This window comes from Leucopleurus acutus (genome assembly GCF_964270905.1).
Source record: "Leucopleurus acutus genome assembly, chromosome: 11".
Classification (NCBI taxonomy): domain Eukaryota; kingdom Metazoa; phylum Chordata; class Mammalia; order Artiodactyla; family Delphinidae; genus Leucopleurus; species Leucopleurus acutus.
The window spans coordinates 98,578,538-98,597,441 of record NC_139152.1 but is presented as its reverse complement, the minus strand read 5'-3'; the positions used below and the strand labels follow the sequence as shown (position 1 = coordinate 98,597,441).

Below are 18,904 nucleotides of genomic sequence, written 5' to 3'. Positions count from 1 at the left end.
TCAGCTCGCATTTACGCGGGGGCACAAAGCCTCAGAAAACCCACAGGCGGCATCCCTGTGACTGTGGAATCCAGAACTGGAAGGTACCAAACCCTAATCCTCTCCTCTGACAGAAGACCGGCTGCGGCCCAGAGGGAAGAAGGGAGTGGGTTTGGTAAAGAGCCCACAGGGGGACTTCCCTGGCGGTCCAGTGGTTAAGACTCCATGCTTCCACTGCAGGGGGCCCAGGTTCCATCCCTGGTCAGGGAAGTTCTGCATGCCTCGCGGTGTGGTGAAAAAAAAAAAAAAAAGCCCACAGGACTACAGCCGGGATCATGACTGGGGCCACGACTCTACCTTCTGACGGTTGCCCCAGCCCCCTCGGCCCCCAACCTGCCTCCTCCTCCCTGGACATGTTCAGACACTTCCCCTCCTGATGGGCCACAGGCAGGGACAATTTACATAACTGAAGCAGCCAGAGAGGGCCCACGGGCGCCCAGGCTGAAGGAACACCACTCCAGCTCCAGCCCAGTTCCCTGTAAGAATGAAGGTCTCATGTCGTCAGACCCAGTTCTTTAAGAGTAGCTAGAAATGTGAATTTTGAGTACAGCCACCTTATTTTAAACATTTCATTTCAAACGCAGTTCTCCGGTTTTTATCCTAGACTAAGGAATCCGCTCCTCTTTGATGATCTTTTTTTAAAAAATAAATTTATTTTATTATTATTATTTTTTTTGGCTGCGTTGGGTCTTCGTTGCAGTGCGCGGGCTTCTCATCGCAGTGGCTTCTCTTGTTGTGGAGCACAGGCTCTAGACGCGTGGGCTTCAGTAGTTGTGGCACACAGGCTCAGTAGTTGTGGCTCGCGGGCTCTAGAGTGCAGGCTCAGTAGTTGTGGCACACAGGCTTAGTTGCTCCATGGCATGTGGGATCTTCCCGGACCAGGGCTCGAACCCGTGTCCCCTGCATTGGCAGGCGGACTCTGAATCACTGCGCCACCAGGGAAGCCCCTGGTGATCTTTTTTTTATTTTTATTTTTTCTTCTTTTTTTTTTTTTTGCCGTGCTGCACGGCATGTGGGATCTTCATTCCCTGACCAGGGATCGAACCCACGTCCCCTGCAGTGGAAGCTCAGAGTCTTAACCACTGGACCACCAGGGGATTCTCACTCTTGGGTGATCTTTAAACACAAAGTGCATTTGAGCACATCTAGTTACCCTAAAGGTAAATTTATCTGGTCTTTAAAAAAGAAAAAGCAAATGCACAAATTAAAGAGAATTCTTAGCCTCAGGAGCTGCAGGGTATGAGGAGGGTGTCGAAGTGCAGGGCCTTTGCAGGAATCAACCTAAGGGGAAGCGTGGCCTGATCTTCATCAGCGGGGCCTGCTTGACTGTCCTTTGTTCCAGTAACCGAGACACTTGGCAGTACAGCCTGTTTCCTCACTGGATCATAAAAGCCTTGCAGACAACAGACGGGGACACGAGTGGCTCATGGCACTGCTCGGAGAGCACTTGGCTGATAAAACTCTTGTAAAAGGTCAGAGTGTGTGTACACAGACCACCACAAGTTCATAACGGGCGACGAGACCCACCACAGAGGGTTTTCTTCCATGAGCTTTGTGACTCTTAGCTTCGCTAAAGTCAGCCTCTATTACAAGTGCAAGATGACTGACCCAGTAGGTTTCCAGCAAGGGAGACAGCAGCGTTCCCCTTCAGAATGAAGCCACGGAAGGCTTCGGGGCCCATTCCTTGCACAGTGGAGTGAAAGGCTGATTGAACAAGTATGGAACTCTGTTCTAATCCCAAACACTCAGGTATTTAGAGATAAATTAAGATGCAAAGGGAATTCCCTGGTGGTCCGGTGATTAGGACTCCGCACTTTCACCACTGGGTCCTGGGTTCAATCCCTGGTTAGGGAACTAAGATCCCCCAAGCCACACAGTGTGGCCAAAAAAAAAAAAAAGATGCAAAGCCCCACTGAGTCAGGGTGGTACTTTGGGGAGGAGTCTGTGATGCTCTTCATGCTTCTTTTCTATGACGCCAGATGCCCTAGAACAGCAGCTATGAAAAAAACAAAGAAAACTGCAGCTATGAAGTTACCTCCCACAGTGAACTCGCCTGGGTTCTGGTCTTTCATGGAAAGTACTTTGTGAAGGGCTCCTGGCTTTCTGCTCCGATCTGCCCACTTAATACCACCGAGAAGGAACAGAATCCTGATTTTTACCCAGTGTCTCCGCTGTTTGCACTTCACCTTGCAAAGGAGCAGCCTGGGGAGCGTGTTTGCCGTTGAAACCCGGCTCCTGACACGGCAGACGGCCGGACCTGACGCGCTTTCATTATGGATCTGGGCCAGCGCCCTGGGGCAACCTGGCCCTGCTTGATTAAACATGTACCTTTTCAAAAACGACTTCTTTTTGGATACTCCACCGCAGCAGGAGATGAATTCACAAGGTCACGGTGTCTGAGAGGTTGTGTCATCTGGATTTTATTGTTCTTAACTTATAGTCTGAACATGACAGTGTTGTAACATGGGTTTCTTATTTTGCCAAATGCATAAATGTGAAACTGGAAACAATAAAACAACTCATGGGAAAAATGTGTATTTTCCCAGGTGCCCAACTATTAAGAAAGGTAAACTGTTTCCCCTTACACGTTCTCTGCAAAATCCCTATAGTTCATGCGGGCAGTGAGGGTGAGACGGCCCTCGGAGGCCTGAGAGCAGGTGGGTCCTTGGACTCAGGCTGCTCCTGAAACCCCAAGCGCCCTTGGCAGAGACATGAACCAGGTTATGGGAGGATGAAGGTGAAGCGGACTCAGTCCCAGCTGGGAGGGGGGGAAATATCCAACAGTAAGCTCTCTAGCTAAGGCCTATTGGGGCACCACAGGCACCCCTGGACATTTTTATATGGTACCTTTTTTAGAAGAATTCAAAGGAGGTTCAAATTTTTAAAACTCTTTTTCTAATGTGGCTAATAAAGTATATCCTGAAATATTACTTTAAGAGATACTAGGTGTGTCAGACAGAATAACGGTCCCCCAAAGATGTCCACGTTCTAATTCCTGGAACCTGTGAATATGTTATGTAATATGGCAAGGGGGGATTAAGATTGCAGATAGAATTGAGGTTGCTAATCATCTGATCTTAAAATAAGATCAGCCTGGAATGTCCAGGTGGCCCCAATATAGTCACAAGGGCCCATAAGATGGCACTGAGAGGCAAAGATCCGGAGGGAGACTGGAAGATGCTGAACTGCTGGCTTTGAGATACAGGAAGGGGCCACGAGCCAAGGAACGGGGTGCCTCCGGAAGCTGGGGCAGGCTGGGAAGCAGATCCTCCCCTAGAACCTCCAGAAGGAACGCAGCCCTGCTGACACCCTGGTTTCAGCCCAGTGAAACCCACTTTGGACTCCTGGCCTCCAGACTGCAAGGTGACTGCTCTGTGTCGAGTTACGCCTCTAGGCCTGTGGTGCTTTGCTACAGCAGCGACAGGCGCTGATTCCCGCATCTTTATAAACGATGCGGCTGTTCCCTCCAGAGAACACTCTTCCTCTCTGCCTCCCCGTCCATGACGTTACACGCAGCTCCTTCTCGCAGGGCGCTCACACACACGGAGATGACCCTGCGACCGCAGCCCCTGCGGATGCGGGCCCCTCGGATCAGCCGGAATGGAGCCAGAGCGCGCGCACCCCCAGCGGCGGGCCTGCGCCTCCTCCGAGCTCTCTGCCGATCACTGACGCATGGGAACGAACCGAAGAGCGCGGGACGAGGAGGAATCGGGAGACATCTGATGTCCCTCCCCGCGGCGGGGCACACGCGAGAGAACGCACGGCGGGCGACTTGACCTGGTCCTCAGGAAGAGCCGGCGTGGGGCACACTGGCTGCGGAAAGCAAATCACACCCACAGTGCATCTGAGTATTTGTCTCTAAAATTTATTGACATGGTTTCCCACAAGGACTGCATTCAAAGAATCACATGAAACGTGTTTATTTGGAGACAAAGTGTGTGGCACCGAGTGACTCACTGCTGCCCAAGTCCCAGAGCTGCTGCTGGAGGGGACAGAGGGTGCGCTGCGGCTACAGGAACCTTATCCCAGCTCCAAACTGGACGCCATCACAGATCCTAAAAAAAAAAAGTTTGTTGTTGTTTTTTGTTGTTTTTTTTAAGGCAGGAAATCAACACTGTGGTCCGCTCTGCTCACGCTGCCATTTGCACAATTCCAGAAACGTGCACGTCTCAGAAGCAATGCCAGGCTCTTCCTGCCCGCCTCTCAGCTCTTTCCTCCCTCCCGGCTACCCGGCTTCACCAGCTGTCCCCAGGCACTCCCTCCTTTGCTGGTTTGAGAACCAGCCTTTGGAGGATGGAAAAGGGAACAAAATGGAGACACGAATCCCCCTTCCCTGCTCCCTCCTCTACTCCTCTCTGTTTCCCCCCAATCCTGACCCAACTGGCACCTAGACAAGAGAAGGACCTGGGAGAGAAATATTCATGAAAACAGAACTCCTGGGGGGGGAAGAAAAGCTTCGTGTTTATTCCTGAGGCTACCAGAGAAGAGGCACCTTCTGCACAGCGCAGGGCAGAGAGGTGATCAGAGACGAGGCCGTGGAAGGGCCCCTGGCAAAACACAGGACACAGGGAGGCCCAGGAGGGGGCGGGGAGGATGGCAGAACCCACAGCCCCAAAGGGTTTAACCTGCCTCTTTAGAACCTGCTCCTTTGCCAGGAAAGGGAGGATGCAAAGAGGGCACGTGGGTTGCAACACCTGCTACCCGCTGACGCTGTGCTGCTCTTTCACCGGCAGACAGATCACTGAGCCCATTTTCAGATGAGCAAATGGACTGGGCAGTGAGGAGATGGCTGCGGTCATGGCAGGAGCCTCAGAGCAGAACCCTGGACCCAAACGCAAGCGCGCCCGCGGGCCCTGCTGCCTCAGCTGCCTCGGAGGACGCCCTGCTGCAGGCCTTGCTGTTTCCATGACGTCCTGGTTCAAGCCCCGGCCGCACGCAGGGTGAGAATCACCGGCCGCAGCCCAGGCAGCTGCACTCCTGAGACTCCACAGTGATGCTGGTGCGCCGCCAGGCCGAGAACCGCTCCCCCTGTAGCCCACACCGTGGAGGACGGACTCCCGTGCTGCCCACCTGCTGGCTGTGCTCGGGGCAGGGCCAGTACTGTACTCGGGACAGAGGACCTAACCCCGGGACCTGAACACCAGAAAGCATGAGCTTCCAGGGAAAAAACGTTCCGAATCCCAACCAGCAGCTGATGGAGTGTTTGCGGAACACAGCAGTTTTGCAAGTTCTGGAGAGTTTCCAGAAAAACTGGAAGAGAACAGCCCCCTCATTCAGAGAAAAGCTAATGTTTCTACTGTCACAACACTTGTGCTGTCACCCAATCTCAGAACTTACAGCACCTGAAAACTGGCAGAAAGTTTTTCTTTTTCAGCGTGGGAATGAAATTTCTGATCAATTAAGGGACTCAAAAGAGAGAACCTTAACTGTTGTCACTGACCTTCTGCAGGGTCAAGGGCGCTCACTAAACCATATCAGCAGAAGTCACCTGACCAGAAGGGACAGCTACAGTCCCCGTGTGACCCTGAGTAAACCTCACCACCGTCCTTAAAAGGCAAAGATCCAGTCAGAACCGTGGCTGTGTTTGTACAACTTCGTTCTGCTCAGATCTAAACGAGGTGTTTTTACCTTTTATATCATTAGGTCCATAAAAGTAGTCCTGCCTGCATTCGCTGTTTAGAAAAATGTCTGAAAATAGGCTGAGCAAGATCAAAATAAGTCAACCCTGGGTTTACACGATTCAGGAACAAGCAGGCATTCCAATAAAGGCTCGTCTACTCCAACTGTAAACAGGTTAAACACCTTTACAAGCACAGGTTTCCGTTCAGAGACCATATAAACGTGTCACAGGAAAAATACCCACCACACACATCCAGAACAGTGTCCCGGATGCCAGGTGCACGAGACAGCCTCACCAAACGCCCATCTTCCTGCTCTGTGTCCCGTGTGCCTATATGCCTATAATCCAGCAGGCGCCTGGGAAAAGGCCCCGAGTCTCAAGTCTCCCCCTCCCACCGGCAGTCTCAGGGCGGCCCAGCTGCGCCACTCCAGCACCACCCGGAGGCTCCCTGCCTGCACCCGGGCCGCCTCGGACTCGGCGCCAAGGGCTCATTGAAGGCCACACCAGGTCCCCCAGCGCCAGGCGCCCATCCTCCCCCAGCCAGGCCCCAGGAACGCCAGGCGCCCGTCTAGCACGGGGAATTCAGCAGGGAGCAGGCCGATGAGTGCCAGAACTCAGGGGCGCTGGCGTGTGCCCTGGCGTGTGCCCTAAGGGAACAGGCCAGAGAGGCTGGAGGGCAGAGACGGGTGGGGGACAAGAGTGACCGGAACTCAGGCCCCGCCTGCATCAAGGGCCGCCCTGCACCTCACTTCTGCTCCTGCGAAGGGTAGAAGCTGGCGCCCACAGGCAGTCCATGCGTGCACACCTTGGCTCCAGCTGCTCTGCAGCCTGGAGCTATCACCTCCCCCGGGAAGCCCTCCACGACTCCCTGCCTGGTCTTTCTCTGTTACTAACTGTGCGCTGCCCTCCCCGCCAGCTGCCTCAGTCACCAGCGCATTTCCAGGGACCACACTCGGTAAGACACAGAGCATTCGCCGTCAGAGCGCAGAGACAACGGTGTCACACGTCACCTCCGGTATAAAACTCGCCAAATATTTCAAAGCGATTTCCATTTCTGTAAAGATCTGAAATCCTAATTACAAAGCGACTGCACTCACTGGGCGGGGGACCTATGGATGTCTGGCACACATGTAACTCCCCATCCTGCTAGCTGCTTCATTTTAGAAATGAAGATTAAACCCTGGCAAGATCACTCGAACGTCACGAAATTCCAATTTTGATGACAAAACTTCAAACAGAGCCATACGCTGAGTGATGGCGAGCCCCCCTACTCAGGGACACTGCACACGAGAAGCATCTGCTGCAACCACCATGACCCCAAAACAGAGCAGCCTGGGGGGCAGAGGAGCGTCCTTATGTTCTGGTCTTTAAATAGCACTTGCACAGCATGCTTCCTCCTTTCAGAACCCACATGTGAAATTAATGGCTGCCACATATTTTTCAAATTTAACCTGAAGAGAGAGAGCAGAGTGGAGTGGTGAAGTACCCACTCCACCCCCTGCAGAGATTCGGGGAGGCAGGTAGTGGAAGCCGGGCTCCCCGAGAGCAGCACCCGGATTCCGGGAGCACAGCGACACCCAGTGGCCTCCGATGATGCTGCAGCCACACGACGGCAGCGCCTTCCAGTCTGAAGGACCGGAGGCCCAGAGCCAGCAGGGCTTGCCCAGGTCACACAGCCAGGGACGGACAGGGCAGGGGCTGGCCGCGCAGACCACCCGCAGTGCAGCCCACTCCAGACCCAAGCACATTACAGTTTGAGAAGCGCAGGCCTAGACGGCTCTACCTGACCTCATCCCGGTGTTGGTGCAGGCTCATCACCTGCACCTCTGCCGCTCCCTGCAAGGACTCACTTAGCACCTGGCTGTTACGCCAGGGAGCCCCACGCCCATGCCTGTGGTGGGAACAAGGTTTTGCAGAAAGCAACCTGCAACATTAGCTTCATTTCCTGAAGCTACGATGTTACCTAATGCACAAAGCTTGCTCTAGGGAAGGTGCACATTTCCCCACATTTCACTATCCCTGAAATCAGGCCACATCATCCCATCTACGGCATGTCTCTAACACAGCCAGTCATGTGGCGCGCACAGTGCCACTGCGGATGGCGGGGGACACACACACACCGTTTGCTTCCTTTGTGAACAGCTGGCCAGGGCGAGTGCAGCAGTAGCAGCAACAACACGAGAAGTAACCAGCTTTGCTGACAACACGCTGGGTACCGCTCTACAAGCTGCGTGTGTGCTAATTCATTCAGTCCTCAAAACTGCAAAGTAATCACTATCGTTAGCACTTAACCTACAGTTGTGAAAACGGAGACCCAGAGAGGTTAAGTAACTCACCCCGGGCCACACAGCCACGGGGCGGCCAGGCTGCACTCCGAGCCTGTGCAGCTGGGCTCCAGTGCACACTCAGCCTGAGCAACTAGACCTTTCTCAGCTTTTGCTCTGTGCCGAGAACAGGCAAGGCGTGGAGGGGAATTAACAGTCGTCAGAGCAGCAGACCCGTGAGGGTACGGGGAGGAAGGGCAGCACGGCGGCCCCGGGCCGAGCCAGCCTTCCAGGGAGAGCGGAGGAGGGCAGACTCTCCCAAAGCGATGGCCACAGAGGATCTGGATGACAGACACTGATGTGCACCTAAGAACAAAGTTTCGTTAAAAGCTTCCTAATGTGGTTTCCCTTCAAAACACCATCACCCACCATGCTGAAGCAAAGACAGGGAGAGTAAGACTGGTACAGTACTTCCTTAAACGAGGACAAACTACAACTTCACGCTGGAAGCCTGGCTATGACTCAGCATCACAGCTGAATGTAGACAGAACACCGAGAAGAAAAAAATACAGCCTAGAGTCCTGAAATGTATAGAAACACTAGGTTACCAGCAGAATGTCCGTGTCCCCCAATCCTCACAGGCTGAAGCACTAAACGCCCACCCCCCAGCCCTGCCATGTGACAGTATTTGGAGGTGGGGCCTTGAGGAGGTAACTAAGTCACCTTAGATGAGGCAACTTAATTAAGATGGGGTCCTTGGTGGAACTGGTGTCCTTGTAAGAAGAGACACCAGAGAGCCTGCTCTCTGCCCCCTTCAGGTGAGAGCCCAGTGAGAAGGCGTCATCTGCAAGCCGGGAAGAGGGTCCTTGACCCGGAACCGAACCTGCCGGCACCCTGGTCCTGGACTTTGCAGCCTCCAGACGGTGAGAGATACAAGTCTGCTGTTTAAGCCCCCAGTCCATGGTATTATTTACATACTATCATGACAATACTTCTGGACTTCTTGAAATTTCTACAATGCATACCAAATACTTTAAGAAACAGAATTAATTTCTGTAGCTGTAATCGGCCTTATACCATATTCATCCATGAATATTCAGCAGATCTTGTTCAGTAAAATGACTGGTGGAGAAGGGCCAGAAAGCAGGTCCTCTGCGGCCCGAGCAGAGCTGTGCCCACCCAGCCTCCAGGCTCCGGACCTGCAAAGTCCCCACCGGCAACACCTCATTCCGCTCAGTGCAGGACCCAAAACGGCGGCCACCACCTCCAGCCAGGCCGCCAGAGGAGCTCCCTCTACCTGATGACAAGTGCAAACAGCATAAGGTGGGGGGACGGGAACGCATCACGGCCTTTCCTCCAAACTGTATGGAGAAGCCCACGGACAAAAATCCCTGTTTTCATTCTTTTGCTAACTATTCAATTTCTCCTGAAGTCTTGAATTTTAAAGGCCGCTGGTGAAGTGATTAACTATGTCCAAAACAAAGTGACAAGACAGTGCCATGTACCTGTGGAGAGAACCTCCCAGCACGTACCTGTCCCCGCCCTGCACGCCCATGGGGACACAGTAGTTCAGCTCCAGCCGCGCGATGTTGCCCAGCCTGAGGACGATCCCTGCGCCATAAGACCAGCGGATGCACTCAGCCAGCTTTCGAATGTGAGCTCTGGGGCCCTCCCCTGAAGAGAGAGAAGAGGAGGTGTGACCATTAGCACGTGGTCCCCCGCACACGTCCTTGGACAGCCCTGGCTCTCCCCCTCTGTGTGGCCTCTGGTCAACTTTTAAGCCAGGCCTAGATACTTGAGGAGAATGCATGAAGTGAGATTAGGCCCAAACTCAAGACAGGGCTGGGGACCTGCCTTGGGTACTTGGGTACTTCCTCACCGTCCCAGAAGAACGCAGGTCCTCTCAATTCTCTGGGCCTGGCACGTTCTGTTCCCTTTAGCTATAATGGCATTTGCCCACCGCTGACGGCCCGGGAAGCCCTACTCCAAGCCTTGGTTTCCAGACACCTCCCCAAGCCAGGACATCTGAGCCCGGCCCTGAGCTCCTAGGGGAGAGACCAGGTCTCACTCAGCTCTGTGGCCGTAATGACTGGCACAGAGTCACTGCTCGAGAAATGTTTGCTAAACAGACAGGTTTCTCTTTGCAAGGCAGCATTCGATGACGATTCGTTATGCATGTTCTAGCCATTCGACCAACAGCTTCACTCTGGGCACCACATCAGGCGTTGCAGGTGTCTCAGGTAGGCACAGTGCCTACTCTTAGAGACGACGCAATCTAAATGCGACACAGACACCCACTTGTGTCCTGTGCTTTTAAACATAAGGTCAGCTGTGCCGAATGGTTGCTAAATAGTCCAAATTTTACCATAGTTGAGGTTGCAGAGGTTTCCCGCGTTGAGGAAGAAGTGAGTTCTGAAGAGCTCTCCAAAGCCGCCCTGGCCCGGTCGGAAAGGTAACGGGGTGTACAGGTGCAGGCCACCGGCCCAGTACGCTTCTCCGCCCAGGTAGTCTCCTAGTCAAGGAAGGAGTGCGGATCAAAACAAGGTCACAGGTTCAAAACCACACTGACGTCCCACCATGTACATGAGCAAGGTGTGTGCTGTGAACACAACACACTCAGTGCCCGAGCTCTGTGAGCAGCTGCCCTTATAACTCCTGACATTGTCGGCCTTTCTTAAATAATCTTTCTTCTTCTCCTGGTTTGTTTTATAATTTGCTTTAACTGGAAAAAAAAAAAAAGCTAATGTGTAACTTAGGAAAGAATGAAGCCAGTAATTTACCATATCTATAAAATGCTTGGAATAAAACAAGTAAACTCCTGGATATCACTTTTTCCACAACTGCAGATACCAGATCACTGTCACTTGGTAAATGAAATGCATTATTTTGCAAAAGTGTCAAGACCACAATATAGAGAGACAAAATGAAGAAAATGTCTCTGCAGCTTCTGGAAGTGGCCGGACATGCGATTAATCCAAAGGTACGCAGTGTCTGCTCCCTGCTGCACAAGGACACTGTCTCAGCTCAACATCTTCAGAGAAGAGGCTCGTTTTTAAAGGTTCGTGACCACTTGGGTTTTTTTTTTTGGTTACTTTTGCCAAAATTCAAGACTATCCACTGAGAGTATAATTTGCATTATTTCTAGAACTGTCCCTACCATTTCATTTTACTATAAAGAGCCACAACGTTAAACAAACAACAAAAAACCCTGAAATGCTTGTACTTTGTTACAAAATGCTAGTTGTAAAGTGCCTTAGTCCCTTTAATACAAAATGACAGACCATGAAAAAGAAAAATATGGCTGTCTCCAAGATTAACCTCAAGGAATGAACTGCTTATTCACTTAAAGGCCCCAGCATCACCTCAACCACTATTAATACTGAAGTTCTAGAGGAAACAAAGAACGGACTGGAAGCAGGAGGTCAGCTGGGTTTGCTTCTCGTTTCTCAGCAAGTGTTCCTCTCTTTTCTTAAATAACTTATTTTATTCTAATCATAAAAAGTAATATACTCATTGTACAAAATGGGATAAATGTATGGAAGTAGAAAAAAAGGAAATCCTCCTTTAATTTCTACCATTAAAAAGAGATAACCAGCTAACATCTGGTGTTCTTTCATCCAGTGAATTATAATGAATAATTAAATAAGAAAACAAAATGTAAGTCATTTTATATTTATACATTTCAGTCCTGATTTTTTTTTTTTTTGCGGTACACGGGCCTCTCACTGTTGTGGCCTCTCCCGTTGCGGAGCACAGGCTCCGGACGCGCAGGCTCAGCGGCCATGGCTCACGGGCCCAGCCGCTCCGCGGCATGTGGGATCCTCCTGGACTTGGGCACGAACCCGTGTCCCCTGCATCGGCAGGCGGACTCTCAACCACTGCGCCACCAGGGAAGCCCCCTGATATTTTTTTTTAGTTTACTATATTATAAGCACTTTCCTTTTATACTTTATATTCTTTGAAAATGTGATTTTGATGCCTGAATAATCACATATATGTAACATAAATAATGATCTACCCCTTGACTACTGTCACGTTGGTGTTGAATTTCTTGATAGTGGACATTAACCCGTGATGGGCTTCCTTGCACACACAGGTATTTTAAACCATCTTGAAGTATAATATACACATAGAAAAGTATACACATCCTAAGTGTACAGCACAGTGAATTTCCAGGCACAGAACACACCATATAATGAGCACCAGACCAAGAAACAGGTAAGTGCAGCCCCCCAGAAGGCCCTGTTCTCCTTTCTAATCACTACCCAGCACCCACGCCAAGTACAGCACTACCTGTCTACCTGTTCCCCCGACAGTACAGATCACTTTACCCACTCGCTAAACTCTGCACAGGTGGAATCATACAGTATGCATCCTCTGGATCTGGGTTTGTTTTTGGCATGTTTCTGAGGCCTGTTCATGCCACCCGGCCAGTGGCTCTAACTTGTTCATCCTCATTGCTGTATAATATTCCACAGTGTGAAGACACCACTGTTTAGTTGCCTATTCTATTGTTGATGGGCATTTGGGCTTCCAGTTTTCAGTTTGGTTCTATTATCAATAGTCCTTGTATACACACACACACACACACACACACACACACACACACATATATACGTTTTAGGCTCTTGATAAATATTGTCAAATTTTTTCATGAAAAATTACAACAATTTATATTCTTCCTCATATAATCTTACCAATAGCCTTTTAATAGGTAATTAAATGAAATACCACTGTGTTTTAATTTTCAGGAAAATGGAAGACTCCAGAACTTGCATCTAATCACTAAATAATACTTGTTATAGTGAAAAAGAAATTATGTTACTTTTCAAAAAAAAAAAAAAAAGACACACTAATAAAGCACTCTAGGGGCTTCCCTGGTGGCGCAGTGGTTGAGAGTCCGCCTGCCGATGCAGGGGACACGGGTTCATGCCCCAGTCCGGGAGGATCCCACATGCCGCGGAGCGGCTGGGCCCGTGAGCCATGGCTGCTGAGCCTGCGCGTCCGGACCCTGTGCTCTGCAACGGGAGAGGCCACAACAGTGAGAGGCCCGCGTACCACAAAAAATTTAAAAATAAATAAATAAATAAAGCACTCTAAAAACAAATGAAAAGAAATAATTTATATTTTGTACAAAAATTTAGGCCCAGAGCAATCACTATTTATAATAATATAAAGTGGGAACAACAAAGATGTAAAAAAAAAGTTAAGAAAATCAGGATAGAATATTTTACAATGTCATAACATGAATCTACTTAAATGATGTTTTTGTAGTTTTTAATAACACGTGGCGATCCTCTGATATAATGTCAAGTACTGGAGAGAGTTCCAGAAACCAGAATTCTCACACATTGCTGGACATAGTATGACTGAGACAAGCTTTCTTGAGACAATATAAAACCTTAAGGATGTTCCAGGATACTCAAAATCCTTTGACCTAGCAATTCCACACCTAGAACTTTATATTATAAAGTAAAACTTATAGATGAGCACAAAGATTCAGTTAGCTTATTCACTGATACACTGTTATATAAACGTAAGAAAAAAGAAAACAGACTAAGTGTCTAAAACTTGGATTTGGTTTAAAAAGATCGCAGTAAGGCAAGAAGATGAAATATGCAGCCATTAAAAATGATAAGGCTTTTATCTTTCTGATTCATTGCTGGTGGGAATGCAAAACGTTAGCTATTTTGGAAGACAGTCTGGCAGTTTCTTACAAAGCTAAACATAGTTTTACCATACAATCCAGCAATTACACTCCCTGGTATTTACCCAAATGAGCTGAAACCTTATGTCCAGATAAAAAACTGCACATAGATGTTTATATCAGCTTTACTCATAATTGCAAAAAATTGGATGTCCTGCAAGTAAGATGTCCTTCAATAGGTGAATGGATAAACACCCTGTGGTACAGCCATACAATGGAATATTATTTGGTGATGAAAGATATGAGCAATCAAGCTGTAAAAAGCCACGGAGGGCTCAATCACTATATTGTACACCTGAAACTAATACAGTATTGTAAACCAACTACACTTTAATTTAAAAAATATATACATACACACATAAACAAAAATTTAAGAAGTACACTGACCAAAAAAGAAAAAAAAAGACATGGAGGAAACTTAAATGCATATTATTTAGTCAAAAAGACCAGTCTGAAAAGGGTACATACTGTATGATTCCAAGCATATGACATTTTGGAAAAAGCAAAACTATGGAGATAGTAAAGGTCAGTGGTTGCCAGTAACTGAGGGGGAGGAAGGGAGGGAGGAATGAATAGGTGGGAACACGGTGAATTTTTAGGGTGGTGAAACTATTCTATAAAATACCGTAATCGTAGATACATGCTATTATGCAACTGTCAAAACCCATGAAACTTTACAATACAAAGAGTGAGCCCCGACGTGAACTATGGAATTCAGTTAGTAGTAACACATCAGTGTTGGCTCATCGATTGTGATAAGTGTCCCACGCTAATGCGAGATGTTAATAATAAAGGATGCTACGGGCACGTACAGTGAACTCTGTACTTTGTGTCCAATTTTTCTGCTAACCTAAAAGTGTTCTCAAAAATAAAGTCCATTACCCAGGGAATATAGTCAATATTTTATGAATCACTATGTTGTACACCTGAAACTTATATAATATTGTAAATTGACTATACCTCAATAAATAAACAAACAAGCTTAATGTAAACTTGTGGAAAATTTGGAAAGTGCAGAAATGCATTTTAAAAGGCTTATTAAAATTATTCATAATTCCCAGCACCCAGATAAAACCATAATTAATGTTTAGCTGTATTTTCTCTAAGTCTTTTAAAAACAATGCATGTTTATTGTTTACTGTAATATTAAAGTTATTATATATATGTATTTTAAAAACTTTTTTTTAATAAAGTGCATTAGTTTAAAAAAATTATAGTTTGTCAGTAAGAAGAAATAAGCCATTAAAAATGATAAAGTACTTATTCCTATAAAAATCTATTCATACACTGTTACTGTTACTGTAGGAGAAACAGGTTAGAACTGTTATGTAAACAACACACGTGTGCACGGATGTGCATGTCTAAACAACAAAATGCTCACACACGTCATCTCTGGCCAATGGGATCACAAGCGACTGTTGTGTATCTTCTGCTTAGCTATCTTTTCTCATTTTCTACAGTTTCCTCAACAAACACCTTTCTGTGCCTGCTGTGTGGATGCTGTTAGGTGCCAGTTCCACTGGTGAAATACGAGTATCTATTATTGCGGTGATTTAAACCAATACATGCGCTCAAAAGTGAGAAGTAACCGTAATTTCGATTTTTTCAAGTTGGTGTGCTGTGGGGAACGACAGACCTTCGCTCTGTGGCCCAACGCTGTGCATGTTGAACCCTCGCACACTTGTGGGTCCCCCGAGGTAAAACCTGGAAGAGGATGCAGATGTCAGAGCAAGGCCGATGGAGAAAGTCTCCATCGCATGACAAAAGTGCAAAAGGCGCACACTCGCTACTGGGTCGTCCACATCTCCACGTGGTGGAACATTTCAGGATTAGGAACACGCACGGGAGGATGGTAAATTTCATAAAGACCCAAGCTTGTAATCTAACCTAAGACTATACATCTAAACAAACACGTCAAACTTCTGGGGACACAGGTGAGATACAAGGCACAAATAGACACTTAGGTGGACTGTCTGTTATAAAGGAATTATCTGAAGTCTATGAGAATTCATCACGCAGCACCTTTTCAAAACAGCCTCCTACATGCTCACAATAATTAAGTTAAAAATTAATTAAGTTTTTTTAAAAAAGCAGGATACAAATTATATAATAGTAATGATCTGAATTTTACAAATAAGAGGAAAATAATACTAGAAGGAAATAGACCAAAATAGAATTATTGTTATCTTAATTTTTTTTATGTTATTACAATGATTTTTAATTAGAAAAAAAGTGTATGTTAAAATTTTTTTTAATGAATTCCTTGTGTTCCTTAATGGACTGGGTTATCATACTCTTTAAACTATATCTGAGTAAAATGAAAACAATGAAATAAAAAAATATTAAAGGGACTTCCCTGGTGGCGCAGTGGTTGAGAATCCGCCTGCCAATGCAGGGGACATGGGTTTGATCCCTGGTCCAGGAAGATCCCACATGCCACAGAGCAACTAAGCCCATGCGCCACAACTACTGAGCCTGCGCTCTAGAGCCTGCGTGCCACAGCTAATGAGCCCGTGAGCCACAACTACTGAGCCCACATGCCTAGAGCCCGTGCTCTGCAACAAGAGAAGCCACCGCAATGAGAAGCCTGTGCACTGCAACGAAGAGTAGCCCCCGCTCGCCACAACTAGAGAAAAGTCCATGCACAGCAATGAAGACCCAACGCAGCCAAAAAAAAGAAAATTAGAAATCTCATCTATTTGCTATAAAATCTAACAGCTTCTTAGAACCCGATTTTAGACCATGGTAATTACTAGATAATGAATTAAAATGACCGGAGAAGCTGTGTATGGTCTTTCCAACACGGCTGTCATGGAAGCCACACCAGCTGACGCCCCCAGCCTCTCACTGACCTGTGGTGCCACAAATGTCCCACGTCTCAGCACAAAGGGAACAGGGCACTGTTTTTCTCATTGTCCCACTGGATAAAAGCCTTTATGAATTTATTCATTTGAACTTGAGTTTAAAAGTCTAAAAATGTGTCTTTACTATCTGAGATTTCTAAGCAAAGCCTTTCTGAATACCTCATTAACATTAATTATAGAAACAAAGAGCAAGGTCCCTTTATTATTTTTTTTAAATGATAAATCACACACATTCTTTTGAAAGAATTAAAATGATCCAGGAAACACAAAAAGTGAAAAGGCTCTTCCCCTCCCTACTGTCCACTGTGTTCCAATCTCCAGAAGTGACTACTGTCACTGGTTTGGTGGTTGACTTCCAGACCCCTGGTGCTACCTGCAAACACACACGTGCACACAGAAGCTTTGCCCCTGATCAGAGGGCAAGCAACTCAACATACTTCCATGCAAACTTTAACTTAGGGGCACCTACCTCATCCTTTCTAATGATTACACAGTCCCTTTAGAATGGCTGTGTTTGAATTTAATCACTTCCCTACGGGTAGTTTTAGAATTTCTGCTGGTCTCAATAATGCCCCCAATGGACACCCTTGTACATAAATCTCTGTACTCCTATGAATGCATTTCTGTACCTTAGATTCACGGAGGTGAAACTGTTAAGTCTCAGAGTTTAGAAATTAGAATTTTTTCTACTCCCAAACTGCCATCCAAGAAGGCTGAACCAGGTTAAGCTAAAGCAGCAGTTTACCTAATGCAAGATTAAAGACAGAGCTCCTTGACCCCAAGACAATTGTGCTATTTCTACTAATAGCAACTAATAATAGCAACAATGCAACTTCACCCTCTGCTGGCAGGAGCAGAAGCTACTCCTAAAAAAGCAGGTTTTCGGAAAAGCAGGCTCCAGCGATATTGTTTGTGAGCCTTAAAAACATTCCTATTCTTTTGAGACAGTAATTCCACAGTGAGGAATCTGTCCTCAGAAAATAAAACGAACAAAAATTATTTACAAAGTTAGATTCTTCACAGTGCTACGTATATGCAAATAACGAAATATTAAAATGCTGCTTACGAAACATTGCCCATGACTTGGTGAATTGATTTACTGTATAATTTTTAAAAAGCAGGGAGGACACAAAATTGCATGCAAAATACAGTATCTCAACACTTTAATACAGATGTGTACATGAATTTATATGTATACACGCTCACACAAATACACACCCGCAAAAATACTGGCTAACAGGAAATACAGCTGACTCTTGAACAACGTGGGTTTGATCACGTGGGTCCACCTACGGGTGGATACCCTTCAACAGCAGATGCTACAGCTACACCACCAGTGGCTGGCTGACTCTGGCTGTGGAGGGAGCGTGGATACGGAGGGCCGACTACAAGCGTCACTGGGATTAGCCCTCAGGTTGTTCAAGAGTCGACCGTAGTCCCAAATGTTAACTCCGCTTATCAGTGAGCAGGACTCCTTCACTTCCTTAAATGTTTCTCTGTTTTTATATTTCTGTAACATGTATGAACTGTATTCTTTCATACTCAAAGAGAATACAAAATTGTTAGTATAATAAAGTATCTCTCTGCTCCAAAAGCGAAAAATATTAAGTATGAGGTATACTGGGTATTCTGAAATTAGCATAAACATAAAACTAAATTAAAATTTGAAATATCTGCTTTCCTAAATAGTTAAACTTCTCTAAAATATCTTCTAATAAACCAAGCAGAAAGATCCAAAGGAAACCATGTGCAAACCACCCATTCATTTATTATTACTTACCGATCAGCAATACTTGACGGTTTATCACCAATGGGTACCAACATTCCACCCCAGAGAGATGCTGAAAAAACCTATCGAAATATAAACAAACAACCGTTTTCTTCCACTGTTTCTTTCCTTCCAACGAGTATTAGCAGACAGAAAACACCCTGAGATCTGGTCGTGCCCAGTGCCTGCAGCGTGCAGAGCTCTGGGTCGGGGCACAAGGGCTGCGGAAGGGGAACACCTGGCTCCTGCAGGGGAAGAACTACAGCTCGAAGTGTTTTGTGGATACTTTTATAACTGGCAACTTCAAATCTCGAATAAAGACATACTATGCATAAGCCCAAAGCCTAAGCAGGGCCTGGATTCCGTGCCGACACAGGGCAGCTCCCTCCTCTCCGAGAAGCCAAACCCAGTGGGACAAGCCATGGCCTGAAGGGGGAGACCAGGGCCCTGGACAAGGGATTCTGCATCCACCCAGGCCTCTTTGGCTCGGCCTCAAAACCTGAGAGGACTGAGTGCGCACGGCATCTCAGGAGAAGGAAGGTAGCGGGTGCAAGACTGCTACGTTTAAGAAATGCAAAGAGACATACTTCCAATCCAACCCTCGGGGACGGAGCCCTGCCTCTAACAGGTCAGGGGCAGTGA

The 18,904-nt window shown here is 47.3% G+C and overlaps 1 protein-coding gene across 1 annotated transcript in view; it reads right to left on the bottom strand.

The window, feature by feature from the left end:
• Positions 1 to 3,888: 3,888 nt before the first annotated feature.
• The window catches only part of SAMM50 (SAMM50 sorting and assembly machinery component), a 32,613-nt gene continuing 17,597 nt past the window's right edge, over positions 3,889 to 18,904 (bottom strand). Inside the window, exons 11-15 of the mRNA XM_082850850.1 lie at positions 18,275 to 18,345; positions 15,267 to 15,334; positions 10,289 to 10,435; positions 9,456 to 9,597; positions 3,889 to 4,094 (exon numbers count right to left, since the gene is read on the bottom strand). Coding sequence (XP_082706976.1) covers positions 4,049 to 4,094; positions 9,456 to 9,597; positions 10,289 to 10,435; positions 15,267 to 15,334; positions 18,275 to 18,345 — 474 coding nt within the window. The 3' untranslated portion in view covers positions 3,889 to 4,048. The remainder of the gene's footprint in view (positions 4,095 to 9,455; positions 9,598 to 10,288; positions 10,436 to 15,266; positions 15,335 to 18,274; positions 18,346 to 18,904) is intronic.